The 15,056-nt window shown below is 42.3% G+C and overlaps 1 protein-coding gene across 1 annotated transcript in view; it reads left to right on the top strand.

Moving 5' to 3' along the window:
* pde11a (phosphodiesterase 11a) overlaps positions 1-15,056 on the top strand; it is a 56,478-nt gene extending 41,422 nt beyond the window's left edge. Inside the window, exons 15-20 of the mRNA XM_036139331.1 lie at positions 4,306-4,406; positions 4,588-4,665; positions 4,752-4,815; positions 4,961-5,035; positions 7,003-7,086; positions 13,162-15,056. Of these exons, the coding sequence (XP_035995224.1) occupies positions 4,306-4,406; positions 4,588-4,665; positions 4,752-4,815; positions 4,961-5,035; positions 7,003-7,086; positions 13,162-13,395 (636 nt within the window). The 3' untranslated portion in view covers positions 13,396-15,056. The remainder of the gene's footprint in view (positions 1-4,305; positions 4,407-4,587; positions 4,666-4,751; positions 4,816-4,960; positions 5,036-7,002; positions 7,087-13,161) is intronic.

Below are 15,056 nucleotides of genomic sequence, written 5' to 3'. Positions count from 1 at the left end.
GTGACTGAAATAATGGGGAGCTATCAAAGATGACAATCAAACTCCTTACCTGAGAGAAACAGGGGAGCCACTGATAGAACCTGCAACATCCCAAACTTTGGATAGTATAGATTTGCTCCCAACGGAGCCTTACTCTGCTTTAAAGGGTGTTCTTTTTTTTTAAATCCATTTATACAAAACTTGTTTCTTAAACACCAGTGATGTGATTTGGTAAAACTCAACTGTAGAAATAAGTGTTGATTAAGCGCATAACTGGTGATATCCAGTTTTCTTCTTAATGGAGTTGACTACAGTCTTTTTTCACTTCAAGGACATATTGGGGCAGGAAAAAAAAACCTGTTAATTTATTCCTGCTCAGCCCTTAGAGGAAGGAAGGCATTTTTTCAGGCTTTCTGAGTTTTTGGTGACGATTTTAACCAAGTGCACTAAAGTCATTAAACAAACCACTAAAAGTTAACACTCTCGTTCACAAATTATAACACAGAAACTGTAATTGGAGAAATTTGCATAAAATAAATGTACATTTTAGATAAAAAAACAAAACAAAAAAAAAAATAAAATCAAACATTTTATAGTGACGTTTCTTCATCTCAAACTGTCTTAAACCCATTGAAATAATCTGTTGTTTCCAAATACCAGCAGACCTAAGTTTAAATGAATGGAAGGCACTAAAGGCCACGTAAAAATGAATGAGTTTGCGCTCGCAGCGCTTGAAGGCAACCGTGTGCTCCCTCAGTGAGTGAGTAAACAAATAGCTCAGGCTGCCCTCGAATCAATGTAATTACAGAGATGATAGATTCTCCAGTAATTTGTTGGGAGAGAGACGTTTTACCAGGTGAACGGGTTCTGTGCACTTGTAATTGGAGGCGTTTTTTTTTTTTTTTTTTTTTTTGAGGGGAGCAGCCGAGACGAGGCTGAGGAGACGGATCCAGTGGCTTCATTATCCCGGCGCTGACAACACGGCGAGCTGACAAATGTTTGCTTGGACTACATGGCGTCTGTTAATGCGGAGCTGGGTCTGCTGTTGTCCTCGGTTAATTAGCATACAAATGAATAGTGTGTGACTAATTCTAGCAGAAGACATGGCTGATGATTCAGTGGAGCCACTGGTAAACGCCTAAACCGCTGAATTATTACTCGTCACCTTTTGCATCCGTCGCCTCCTTCTCCATCTGCTGCAGGTGCGACAGAACCACAGACGTCCTTTGTGTCATTGCTTGTTAACGTAATTCAATACTTTATGAGGACCTCTGAGATAATGAATGAAGTCGGGGAGGGGGGGCATGGTTGCACAAATGTGCAGAGCTAGGCGCTCTGTGTTTAAAACTGTTATCTGGTTTTGAAGAGCTTTGATTCCCCAGAAGGGAGAGCCGGAGTGCTGAATGAACGTACTGTACACGCTGGGTTAAAAACCCGAGGCATGGAGCTCACTTATTAGGAGCTGTTGGGAAGCCGCTCCCCTGCACCGATCCAATTAGTTTCATTGGAAAGATTCCTGTGGAAAGCTTTTTTGATTTGTTATGGTGGTCAAATAAAACTCCACACCCAGTTTCTGTGGATTTAGAGAGGATCCTAAATAATTTCAAACTCGTGCACCGATCTACAGCTTTTAAGAATCGCAAACATTTATTTATGTGGCATCCAGCTTCTCAGCAGAAACTCAATGCAGGAATGCATCTTTTTTCTCATCTCGTTATTTATCAGCCAACTCGCACTCAAATATCTAAAGTTATTGTAGTTTTTCAGCGTCAGAGTTGCAGATCAACAACAGCAGGGAGGTGAGACCCCAGCCATCACACATGTTCACTAGTAAGAAATGTATTTAGCCTATGTATGGTTTTATTAGTTATTCTTAAATCCAATTTAGTGTCTGGGTATGATCCTAAGACTCACCCACCCACAATGTGATCACCTAGCTTTGAGAACCCCACATCTACTCGCTTTAAAGGGATCCGCGATTAGTTGTAACAATATACTTTATTTAAGAGATATCTATTTTAAATATAAAATTGGACAATGAAATACTGTAAGCTGTTTACTTTTTATAGATTTAAGTAAAATATTGTCACACGGCCACCACCATCTTGTAATGCTCTAATGCATTCTGGGTAAACAACACATGCTAGGTCTGCTAGGAAGGATAGCTCCTTCCAGCCAAAACAGCAGTGAGTTACGGTAAACCTTTTCAGTTTGAATGGGAGCGCATTGAAATGGATAATAACGTAGTAATGGATAAAATGGATAAAAATAGGCGGCACGGCAGCTGGTTTTAGGCTGAGAGGGTAACGTCCACCTGTTAGCTCCTTCATCAGCCTTGTTGGTACAAATGACTCAAAGTCTTCAGGAGAGAAGTGTTGAAAGCACAAATGTGGGTCCTTTGAAAGTTTCGTTCTTCCGGTGGCTTTTTCCTATTGTGCTTTTTTTTTTTTTTGTCCATGTGAAGACTCACCTCACTTTTTCTGTTTGGAAATTACAACCAACAGCGACACAGTGTGGCATTGTCTAGATTTATGCCAGTCAAAGTCAATACAACAACAAAAAAAAAGAAACTTGGATAAACCCTGTAGGTTCCAGTCCAGTAGTTCCTAACAGCATCATCAACCCAGCATGCATTGCAAATGTGGAAAAAAATGGCGATCTCCATGGGTAAAAATTATAACAAAGAATATACAATTTTTGAAGTAAATATGAGTCTTTACATATCACAAAGCATTTTGAAGAACATATTTAGGCCAACGTGTTCAACTAATCGTCAATCCCTTTAAGACCACTGCAGCCTACAGGAAACTTTAAAAGACACATCAGACATTTTATGGGGAAAGATGTTTTTAAGTTCTCCTTTTTTATACTTGTTTTCAGCCATTTCGGCCTCATGCTGGTGAAATTTCAGAAGATTTTTCAGACTACGCTCAGATTTACCCATCAAGGGCTCTACAGCATTTTCCACATACGCAGCTGCACCTCCAAGACCTGGAAAACACATTATGATGTGTTAAACTGGACAAATTTCCTTTCCCATATTAAACATTACATCACAAATGGGCGAGCTATGGCTGTTTCTAATAGTAGGAAATATTAATGGGATAAATAGTGCAGAAATAATAATAATAATTAAAAAAATAAAACTTTAGGTAATGATTTTGACCCTAACCCTAATTCGTTAACGCCGTCATAGTTTACCAGGATTAAAACCTTAACGTAATGTGGAAGGTTTTTATGTGTCCTGCTATGAAAAGCCAGCATGGTGGCTGTGAGCCTGTAAACTAAAAGTAGAACTGATTTTTCTGACTTGAACCAGCGAAGCGAAGGCAGACGTGGCTTTGACTGAAGCAGCGGGAGCTAGTTGGCTCAGCTGAAGCTCAAGCACACAGACATGCTGCTCACTGAGCGATGGTGGGAGGACGATGCAGCCTAAATGCCTTATAGCACCATAAAGGCGAAAACCAATTACAGTAATCAACATGCTTTCAGGTTTTATGGAGCTGGCTTGGTCGTGACATTAAATTTGGGGGCTTTTAATATTTAATTTCAAGTCTTCTGTTTTAAGATGTAATGATAATACACGTTTGATGGTTCTTATCAATGCACCCGATTCATGAGCTCGATCTGGGGGCGCAACAGTTCTCCGACCCACTTGGGGTCAGAATTATACATACAGGCTCAAATATATAAATGCAATGTTGCAATTTACACCTCCTTTTGCAGCCACCAACACGGTTCTACCATGATTCTGAATGGACATTTGACTGGCATTGGGTTTGGGTTCCTGACACAATAGCTCAACCTCTGTCAGATTGGGAGCAGAACTAAAAGCATAAATCTTTAAGTCTTGTCACAGAGCAGTAAAACGTCCAGCAGCAATTTCGAATGAAGCTTGTTTATGACACAAGACAAAAAGTATTTAAAAAAAAAAGGCCTTGGTGAAGGTGCAACTTCCTACAGGACCTATAACTAAACGTTTTACAGCCAAAAGGGGGTAGCGTGTCCCATGTATTTTCTCAGAAAACACATTCTTGTTTATGTATTTGAGTATATGAGTAAAATAAGTTTTATTTTTGTTGCTTGAGTGACTCTAAATGTACTTTTCTTTTGTGATTTTGAAATAAATATACTATTAATTATTGGATAGACTGAATATTTAATGGGGTGCCCTAATCGTATCACCTCCATACCTTGATATATCTAAAGTACACGCTAAATTTAAACCATAATTCACACCGAGCCTGCCAGCATTTCTGACCGGAAGCGTTGTCCTTTGCAAAAAAGGCTCTCTTTGTCATGTTTTCTCCATGTGTGTCTCCACAGGGTCACAACATCTTCTCCAACCTGTCCTCCACAGAGTACAGCGACCTCATGCAGCTGCTGAAACAGTCCATTCTGGCCACAGACCTCACGCTTTACTTCGAGTACGTTCTGCTAAACCCACTAAATCCAGAGCACAGGGCACACTGGCAGCCTCTGGGCTCATCTCAGCACACTGCATATTAAAACCTCGGAGTGGTTGTTCTAGGTAATAACGCCCCCTGGTGGACTGAATGTGGTTTACAGCTTCACCCAGAAGCTCTCTTGTTTCTCTCCCCCCCTCAGGAAAAGAAACACATTCTTTGAACTTGTCAGCAAAGGGGAGTACAACTGGAACGTGAAGGCTCACAGAGACATGTGCAGGTAAAGTCGGCTCTTTTTGGTACCTGCAAGTGGAAATACGGTTCATTGTTTGAGATGCTTGAAATAATTTGGTTTCTCCTTCTTAGATCTATGATGATGACAGCCTGCGATCTTGGAGCTGTCACAAAGCCATGGGAGATATCACGCAAGGTGTCAAATGTGCTGTGAAAAAAGGAGAAATGCTAACATGTTTAAATAGTCGTTAAAGAGACTGATCCGAATCTCTGTTTTAAGACTTTTAACACTTAAAAAGGAGGATAGCATCTCTAAATGCCAGCTTTTGCTCTTTTCTTAGGTTGCAGAGTTGGTGACGAGTGAATTCTTTGAGCAGGGAGACCGGGAACGACTGGAGCTAAAGCTCACGCCCTCTGTGAGTAAATCAAAGCAGCTCAGCGTTTGCAGTCTCGCTTGCACCCCCCCCTGTGCCCTCTGAGAGCTGATGATGCCGACACCGTGATCCATTTTCTCTGCTGTTCGGAAACGCCCTGACTTTGTGGGAAACGAGAGGGCTTGCGTCTCCCAGTGTGAGGAAAGTGTAGGGTCAGCTTGACCGCGCCGCTGCCCTGCATTCAAAGCAGATTTTTTTCTTCTTCTATTCATTCATCTGCAGAACACACAGACAGTTTTGCAGATGCAGTGCCTTGCCAAAGTATTTCTACTGCTTAAACTTTTTGTCCCCATTTTTGTCACAGAAAAACAACAAACTGCAACTTACTCGGTTGGGATTTCATGTGAAAGATCAACACAGAGTAGTCCATGGAAGTAGATGATAAAATGAAACATGGTTTCTAAAAGTTTGAGGTGCATTTTTATTTATCTCTGAGTACTTTGCAGAAGCACGTTTTCATAGCAATCACAGTTGGGCATATTTGCACTGGAATTTTCCTTCGGAAATTAACTCAAAGCCGGCAAAATCAGATGGAAAAACATTGCTAAGCATATATGTTAAAGCCTTGTCAAAGATTTTGAATTTGATTCAGATATGCACTTTGACTGGCCCAGTCTGACACATGGATACCCATTGATCTAAAACATCCCAAGGTCGCTCTGGCTATATACTTACTGTCCTTCTCCTGCTGGAAGTTGAACCTTCAACGCGATCTGCACTCTTTGCACCTTTTAACAGATGTTCTTCCAGGATTGCCCAGCTTTCCTATCCTTGCTGAAGAAAAGCATTCCCGCAGCATGATGCTGCCACCACCACACAGGAGCCAAATGAGAATCCAACGAGGGCTAGGCAGAGCAGGGAAATCCAAAATACAAGGACGGGTCGAAAACAGCCAAGGCAGGCAAAAACTGCTGGCTTTTAAGAGCCTGGTGCTAGATAACTGTGGATCACATGGAAAACAGGAAGCAGAGCATGACACTTTTGGTTTCATCAGACCAGCATGTTTGCTCTTTCTGTGGGCTGCAGACTTTTTTTCAACAATGACTTTCATCTTGCCACTCTTCCATAGTGGCCATATTTGTGGAGTGTGTGACTGTGATTTGCCCCGGCGACATATCCTCCCTCCTGAGCTACGGATCTCTGCAGCTCCTCCAAAGTTATGGGCTGCTCCTCTGATTGCCAGGCCAGTCGGTTTACCCATACCATGGCAGGCTTGCAGCCGTGCCATCCTCCCTTCTTTCTCAGACGGTTGAGCGACGCTCTTTTAGACGTCGAACGCTTGTTCAATGAGGTTACCTACCACACGTGGTGTCTTTATTTACAAAAAGCACGACTTCAGAACTCACTGCATTTTATTTAAGGGACATGTTTAAAGCCGTGTGTCCCAAGCGTACACCATTTTGTGATGGTCTTTCACAGGAAATCCCAACAAAACCTCATTTATAAGGCTTCATTCAGAAATATGTCAGCAACTCTCGTAGCCGCTGCAGCCAGCAGAGGTGTACGGTCTGCCTTTTTTTTTTTTTTTTTTTAAAGCCTTGAAAGGAGAAGCCCGACTGGCTTCTGCATGCAATTAATGACTGTTAAGTAATCGAGCCTGGCCATATTGCCTCCCCTCTGAAATAACTAATTCAGTAGCCTCAGGTTTGCTGCTTGTGTCGAACCTTTAGCTCTCTCCTGTGTGGGCGTTGGAAATGAAATATTAACTTCTGAGTCGTAGCGCGTTAACTATCTCTGAAGCGCAGCCTCGGCGGAGCCTCTTAAGCTCGGGCTGCATGAATGAGGGAACGGAGAAAATAGGCGTGAAATAAACTCAGCTGACTTGGGCGCTTAAGAGCAGAGCGCTAAAAGCAACACTTTAGGGCCTGTATAAGCATGAAAATTGTGAAAGCAAACAACTCTCTCTCCCCCTTTTTTTTATTTATTTCTTTCTTTTTTTTGCCTTTCAGGCCATATTCGACCGTAACAGGAAGGATGAGCTTCCAGGGCTGCAGCTGGAGTGGATTGATGGAATCTGCTCGCCTCTATACGAGGTAAAAAAAAAAAACACACAAAAAAAAGAAAAACCCACACGGCTGGCTGCTCTCCGGCCTTTATTGTCACACTTGCCACACATCCGCCTCTGACATCAGCAGACGGCGTCCTTCCTCGGTTATTGTCCCCTCGCTGACGCCAGCAGTGCAACTGTCGCCAGCGAGTGTTTGACTTTCTTTGCGAGCGAAGGTTTCTCTCTGAAAGAGAGAAGCGCTTTTAATTGAGAAGCTCTGAAAAAAAAAGCTTTAAGGTTACGTCCTGTTCTCATTGAGAGCAGCTGAGTGAGCGTGCCCTTTGTGGCTGCGGGAAGTGTGTGAATAGAGCTGTGATGTAAGCCAGGTCGAAGCCCCTCTGTACGACAGAGCACCGCGGGCTGACTCTTTGCTGCGAGTCGGCTTCAGACAGAGGACATTCAGACTGCTCTCACTGATGAATTCTTGCTGAGTAAATATGTGAATCGAAGTTATTTCCTGGTTAACTTTCAGGGAGATCTCTGCTGTTCTCGTTAGTCCAGGTTAATTCCAGTGAATTAGAATATCATTGAAAGCTCAACGATCACAAACAGAGAGATGGTTTATTTCATTTGATTTTGATGATTAGGTTAGAGCTAATGTAAACCCGCAATTCAGTTAAAAAAAAAAACCTATTGCAATAAAACGTTTAATTAAAAACCATTAAAAATATATATTTTTAAAATACAGAAATGTTATTTCATAGAGAAAGACGACTGACTTGAAGGTTGTCACTGACACCCTCCACGAGGAGGGACGTCCGCTGCCGGAGAGACTGGCTGTTCACAGAACGCTGCACCCAAGCATACGAGGGAAAGTTGAGTGGAAGGAAAAAGTGCTGCTAATGGACAGTTTATTAAATTAATGACATTTTATTTATATGGCACCAATTCATGAAACATGTCATCTCGAGGCACTTTACAAAGTCAAATTCAATCATATTATACAGATTGGTCAAAAATGTCCTATATAAGGGAACCAGTTGATTGCTTGAAAGTCCCGACAAGCAGAATTCACTCCTGGAGAAGCTACAGGGAGAGTCGTCTGCATTGTCCGTGGCTTTGCAGCAATCCCTCACTCATACTGAGCAAGCATGGAGCGACATGCTTGCATACATGATCAGTGCTCCTTTTGCACGAGTTTCTGCATCAGTGACAGTTGCATGGGGGCCATCAGCTGCGGTTTTCAGGAAGCCCCGGTTGCTGTAATAGTGACCTGTGCACCTTCCACTTTGTTGGTTGTGGTGCCTATGAGGCTTATGTCTGTTGAGTTTGCTGGCTAGTCCTGAAACCTGGTATTGGTACTTTTGGCAGTGTGGGCAGAGCTCTTTCATTATACTCTGGGACCATGAAACCACACGAAACACAAATTTTATAGTTGAAACAAAATACTTTTGTCTTTTTTTTTTTCCACTCAGGTATGATTTTGCCTCTGATTCAGGAATATCTTAATTGAAGGAACGTGGCAGCTGCACCCAGTGATCTGGATACATAAATGTACGAATCACCCCCCAAAACCCTTGAATGGACTTTGTTTCATAATCCTCTCAAGACTGTGGCTATCCATGCTGCTCGAGCGTCTTTTTTCAGACGCACTTTTTCCTTCCACCAAACCTTTCATTAAAATGCTCGGACAGCGTGCTCTGTGAACAGCAAAGCTTCTTCACCAATGACCTCCTGAGATGCGTCTGTACCGGGGCGTGTGTTTCTGTACCACATCAGCTGAGGCTGATCTGCCCCTCCCACAGCCGGCAGCAGCTGCTGTGTGGGAGGAAGAGGAAGAAGAAGAAGAAGAAGAAGGCAAGCTTGCAGAGGAGATCAGCTCTGTCAAAACACGAGTTAAATTCACAAAAGTCACGCAGAGGAAGGGTTTTCAAAGCACTGACGATGGAAAAGAATTACTGATTTCCACAGCACCAGGTTATTTTCTAGGCTTTTGCAGTCAAACTGTACAGAAGCACATCCCTCTCTGTAATTATGAGTAAAAAAAAACAAATAACCGCAGAATATCTTCATTGCTAATAAATTATCCAATGATCAGCGTGTGCAAGTTAGAGTGCACTAATCTTTGCCGGGCTCTTGTTTCACAGTCGTTACTGTCTGTGTTGCGTAGATAAAAAACACATCAGAGCACAGTGAATGTGTGTGTGTGTGTGTGTGTGTGTGTGTGTGTGTGTGTGTGTGTGTGTGTGTGTGTGTGTGTGTGTGTGTGTGTGTGTGGCGGGGGTGGGTTTCTGTCTCATCTAAAAGGCTGATGTTTGGAGAATGCATATACGGAGCTCACGATCTTGCTTCTGCCAATTAAACTTGCAAAAGGAGAGAAGGGGGGGGGGGGGGGTGGCGAACAGAGAAAAATTTAGAGGCGGCAGGAATTTGGTCTGTGGGCGTAAGAGACCTTGTTTTTGATTTCGCTGATCTCCCTCTCCTGGTGGTGATTCCCTACTTTGTGGATTATTAATCCCTAATTATATAATCATCCATCCTCATACCCTGGTACGTGAAAGAAGACTCTTCTTCTCTTTTTCTGAGGCTAAATAATGGGCCGCACATGCTGTGTAAATAACTTAGAAATCTCCCAAACCTCCCTAACTTTTTAAATTCATGATTGACTGCAGGTGTGGGCAAGTTCAGCTCTGATTTTCTTGTAGCTATGACCTGATAAACAGACATCTGCTTTACAGGAATGACGTGTTCTCTCGTCTTTCCCATTTTGAAGAGTTAAATGGGCCTCTGGGTCATGTCATTTTTGTACACCTGAGGAAACAGAATGTCATGGATTACTAAATAAAAGTTTAAAGTAAAAACCACATCTGTATAAAGTAAAAGCAGCTTCTGACTGGAAACTGTTTAAGTCCTCAGCATGTCTGATTCCAGCCTTTGTAGTGAACTCATATGTGAACAGAAAGACCTGCAGTGGAAAACAATCATGGACCAAACTTCTCAAAGTTTAAACGTCAACATTTCTAATCTTACTTGGCAGACTGGGACTAGTTTCTGTGATCTGACTGTCTTAAACCTGAACTTATACATGCGGGATTCCTCAAGGCTCTGTTATTGGGCCTCTTTTATTTATTCAAGAGTACTGCTAAATGTCTTACCATGCATATTCTAATGATGGGCATCTTTATATTTCTGCATCATCCCATAGCTACAGTCATTGAGTCAGTGTGTCAATCATATCAACGAATATATTGATCAGAATTTCCTCCAGCTTAATGCAGAGAAGACAGAACTCGTTTCTAGTTAAACATTTCTCTCTTTTTTGAAAAAACAACATTCTGCTAATATTCCTTTATTATATTTTTAATTGAAATAGCTTTATAATCCCACAACTTTGGACGTGACGGTGGCAAAGTCAGATATAGAGTTACACTCTAGATTTGGTAACATGAATATAAAAAAGCTAATTTGAAGTTAAGTTGTAAAGAAGAAGAGTTTGAACTTATCAGAAAGGGGGAAAAAGTATTGCGCTATAATAATCTGATGATACGACCAGTTACGGTAAAGATGCATACGTTGCGTAAAAAACTGCAATATTCAAGTTAAGTAGAGGAAAGACAGCACCCGATTTATTGCTAATGTAATTTTCTTTACCTCTGTTCCTTTTTTTTCTTGTAAAGCACTTTGAATTCCCCTTTTGGAACTAAACAGATAAACTAGCATTGCCTTACTGAGGAACTTATGAAATAAACGAAAAAGAGGAAAGAGCCTTGGATCACCCCCGAGAGCTTCCTAAATCAACGACAATATTACCAATTTATCTCTAGAAAAAAGGTTATATACTTGCCCCTATTCTTAGCAATGTGTAAAAATTAAGGGTTAACTCAAGACTTTCCACACTTCTCCATATATTTCCCCCACTTGTTTCTTGAGTTGGATGAATACAAATGTTATATTTGCATATGAAACAGAGTTAAAGACACAATAAGTGATTACAGTGACTTGTTAGACAATGTTAGAGAAACAACGCCCTGTTATCTGCTGGGTAATTTATCAAACAAAAGGTGACGAGTTGGCCTACCCTGCCAGTTACACCTAAACAGAGGAAAATGACAGCAGCAACTAATCTCAGTCACACACGTGCTACTAATCTTTAAAAAACAGGCGTTTTGATGGACTGCAGCTATCAAGTGCTTGTTTGTTTTCACTTTTGTTGTGGATTGTTCCCCCTCTCTCTATATATATTGTTTAGTTCTTCTTCCTTAAATTATTCATTTGATGAACAATGCTCAGTCATGAATTAACAGTACGTCCAAGTCTCAGAGCTGAGGATCACTGTCTCCACAGACTTTGAAAAACAGCCATTAATCTGAGCTTGGGGGGAAAAAACAGCCTGAATATTCTTCTGAAATATCTTAACAACTGAATGATGTGCCAGAATTAATTTTATTGAGAAGAGAGGATAAATCTAACTTTCAGATTTTGACCAAGTTTAGACAGTTTAATGCATGAAGTGATTTCTGAGACATAATAGGACAGGTGAGATGGATTATAACTCTTTTTATGGACAATATGTTTTTTGATTCTTTCTATAAATTTGTCTACCACAGATATTATCTGCTGTCTAACACAGCAAAAATAAGAATAAAAGGCTTGTCCTTTTACAGCAAGACAGAAGCCTTCTTAAGAAGTTCTGCAAATCCTCAGAAAAAAATAATGGTAGAGCTAAATTCCTTTCCTCTGATGTTAAATCTGTTAAACTTCCTAAAGGGGGCCATGACAACAAATTAAATTTTTCAGAGGTTTTTGGGGCTATAATATGATCTGTTGTGCACTGATGAGGCCACGTTAATGTCTAAAGTGAATAATAGCATGATTAGTGGTTTAGGACAAATGAAAAGTAATACATAAGCTTAAACAATGCTTCTATAGTCAAACGTTTTGCAATGTGAGCACCATATTTAATCTGAAATTACTGAAATACAAAACGTATTTGCCTCCTTACAGTTTTTTTCTGTCTCTGCTTTTTTGTCACAGTTTATTTTTTTCTTCCAAAAACGTTAATATCAGACACAGATAACTCAAATACATTTTTATGAAGACTTTCTTCCATTTATTAAAATAAAAAGGCTATCCAAACCAACGTGGCCATATGCAAAATCACAAACAGACGGATTAACAGCAGCTTTTGGTACCATTTCACAAACCACACCCAGACCTTATTAGTGCCTGGCCTGTAAAATCAAGAAATCAATTAAGTCGGCCAAAAGAGCTCATAAAGCAACACATCGTGCTCCGATCAAAATAGATAGAAGAAATGATCAAAAAGAGAGTCAGAACTTAAAAGAAGTAATTTTGGGAAGGGGCGAAAATACTGGTTAGCTGATTGGCCTATGTTGGTGATAGACGGACCAAATAAACCAATCAGATCAACGAAGCATATGACTACTAACAGCGACGACGAAAACACAACCACAACCTCTTGCCGAAATCAGTCGGGAAAAGAGCAAAAACATCTTTTCCTCTGAGAAAAGCCTCCAGAGCAGTGTTTTGCTCTTCTTTCAGCAAAGAAATACTCTGTAATTCCGATAAAACTTGCTCGATAGCCACGCTAACGCTAGTTTCATCGGCTGAAGCCGCCATGTTCTTTAGACTGAACTGTCGCGCTTCTCGTTGCGTCACACCTCAACCCGCCTCAAAGCCAACGCTGATTGGACGTTCGTTTGGTGAACGGCTCCAAATTTTCTTTAACGGAGAGAAGCCAGACTGATCTGCGAGTGAAACCTTGAAAGCTCGCGAGATCAGGATGGTCTCACGAGACCTCACTTGCCTCAGTTAAGAAAGAAACAGGGCAAAAATAGACTAGAATATAAGGAAATAACACACAGGACCGCCCCTCATGTCCCACAAAAACCTCCTGACGATCTGAAAGACTTTGGGAAAATATTCTGTGCACTGACCAGACAAAAGTAGAACGTTTCTTCAGGTTATCGTTGTCTGTATAAACACTTGCCTAACGATGGAAACATAATATGACATAAAAAGCAAAACAAATCTGTAAGGAGACAAAGATTTTAATTTTTTCTTTTAAAAGATTTTCCCTCCTCTTTCCTTCTCTTCTTAGACTCTAGTCAACTTGAATCCCAAACTTCAGCCGATGGTCGATATGATCCGAGCAAACAGAGCCAATTGGGAGGAACTGAACAAGAAGAGACAAAGCGAGCAGAGTGTTTCCGACCCCACCGGCCCCTATAGCGCCGAGGCGGCGGAAACCAAGAGCTGCACGGGGGCCAAGCCCGGCAACACGCCCTGCTGCGGTGGCGACTCGGAAAGCGCGCCGCCCAAGACGGCCAGTTAGCCTCTGCTGGGAGAGCTGCGATGTCCTCGGCCTTTTTTACTCCTCCGAATGCAGCCTGCGAGCAGAGGCAGCGCATGCAGAGGTTTCCTGGGCCCTGCTCCTCTTCGCTTTCGCAAACCAGAGATGAGCTTTAACACTTTGAGTGCGGCGCGATCCTAGAGTTTTTCTCGCTCCCTTCAGATTCCCCGTTGCTGAAGGCTGACAGAGCCGCGTTTGGCAGGCTTCGTTGGAGCGGCCGGAGAGCAGCTGACGACACCCGGTCAAGACGGAGAGGAGACCCGCGCCTTCCTGTTGCTCTGACTTTTCGGCAAAAGACTTGATGCGTGGTGTTTGTCTCTGTTGTGTTTTATTTTTGTTTTATTCTTTCGCTCTTGGTATCTCTCCGTGTTGCTCGCATTTTGTCCAACGGTTACGTGATCCTTTTGTAAATGTGTAAATAGGCTGTTGAGTTGTTAACACTTTATGCATCGGTTGTGGTTGTAGAGCTTCTTCTGAAGGAGGAAGAGCCGTACAAACAGTAGGAGCAGTGGCTTTCGACGCAAATTGAATTATGTGCTCCCTCCCTTCCTGTGCCTTGTTTCAAGATCCTACTGAAAAATGCATGGCCTCTGTGTCGAGGTTCTCACACCGTTATGGAAATCCTCCTTGAACCGTGCTGAATTTCTGCCATAATTTGTAAAAAAAACCAACGACTGCAGCTACGTCTCGACCCCTTAGTTTGCCGCAAAGAATTATGATAATCTACAAATGGAGATATAATCGGGCCCGGTTTTATACATACAGGGCCTCTCTTGTCACACAAACACACACAATGTGCCTTGAGAAAGTTGCTCTCATACCACATAGGTTTCTGCAGGGCAAGACTTCAGCTCTGATGATTCGGTACTGACAGCTGGAACACAAATGTCACATTTTATTTAAAAAGCCATGGTTAGACATTTCCGGGACGCCTCTATATATTTCTTTTTTTTTCTTTCTCGCATGATAAAGCGTCCGTTCAACTCCTGTGTTTATCTGGTATGCATCAGGCTGCAGTGAGTAACGGAAGGCTCAAAACGTCATGAAATCCCACAAGTCTGTCAAAAGGTAATATAATCAACCCACTCCTGCGAGGTTTTGCTAACTGGTCAATTAAAACCATCCTAACAAACTAAAACACCTCCACCAAGAGCAGCTATCTGTCCAGTGGTCATTCATGGTCTTCTCCAAGTGGAGAGCTGCGGGTTGAGAAATCCAGTGAAACCGTCCCAGTCTGAGGCCTAAAGACGCCACATCTGCGACTCGGAGGTTCCCAAACCCGACTGCTTCCTCCACGAGGGTCAGAGGCAACGCCACTCTGGGAACAACCTCAACTTTGTGCCAAGATTAGACACAGCCCTTGGCTTAGGTGCACGATGACCAGAGAGGCCTTAAAAGCAGCCCCGTACTCTCGATGCATCTCCTCAGGGGACAAGGTCGCAAGCCTTATTCAGATCCCAAAAACAATGGACAACCAAACCTTCACCCCCTCCACCTCCAGCAACTCAGCAGGGGTAAGGATCTGGTTCATGGCCAGGAAGCAGGTCACACTGCTGGTTCTACAAAACGGTCTGAGCCTCTATCCGCCCTCCCTACAGTGAGCTTTCCCAGGGAGGCTAGGAAGCGTGATCCCTCAGCATATG

This window comes from Fundulus heteroclitus, chromosome 7 (genome assembly GCF_011125445.2).
Source record: "Fundulus heteroclitus isolate FHET01 chromosome 7, MU-UCD_Fhet_4.1, whole genome shotgun sequence".
In the NCBI taxonomy this organism is placed as follows: domain Eukaryota; kingdom Metazoa; phylum Chordata; class Actinopteri; order Cyprinodontiformes; family Fundulidae; genus Fundulus; species Fundulus heteroclitus.
Note: the sequence above shows the minus strand (reverse complement) of the source record. Positions and strands in the feature narration are given on the sequence as shown.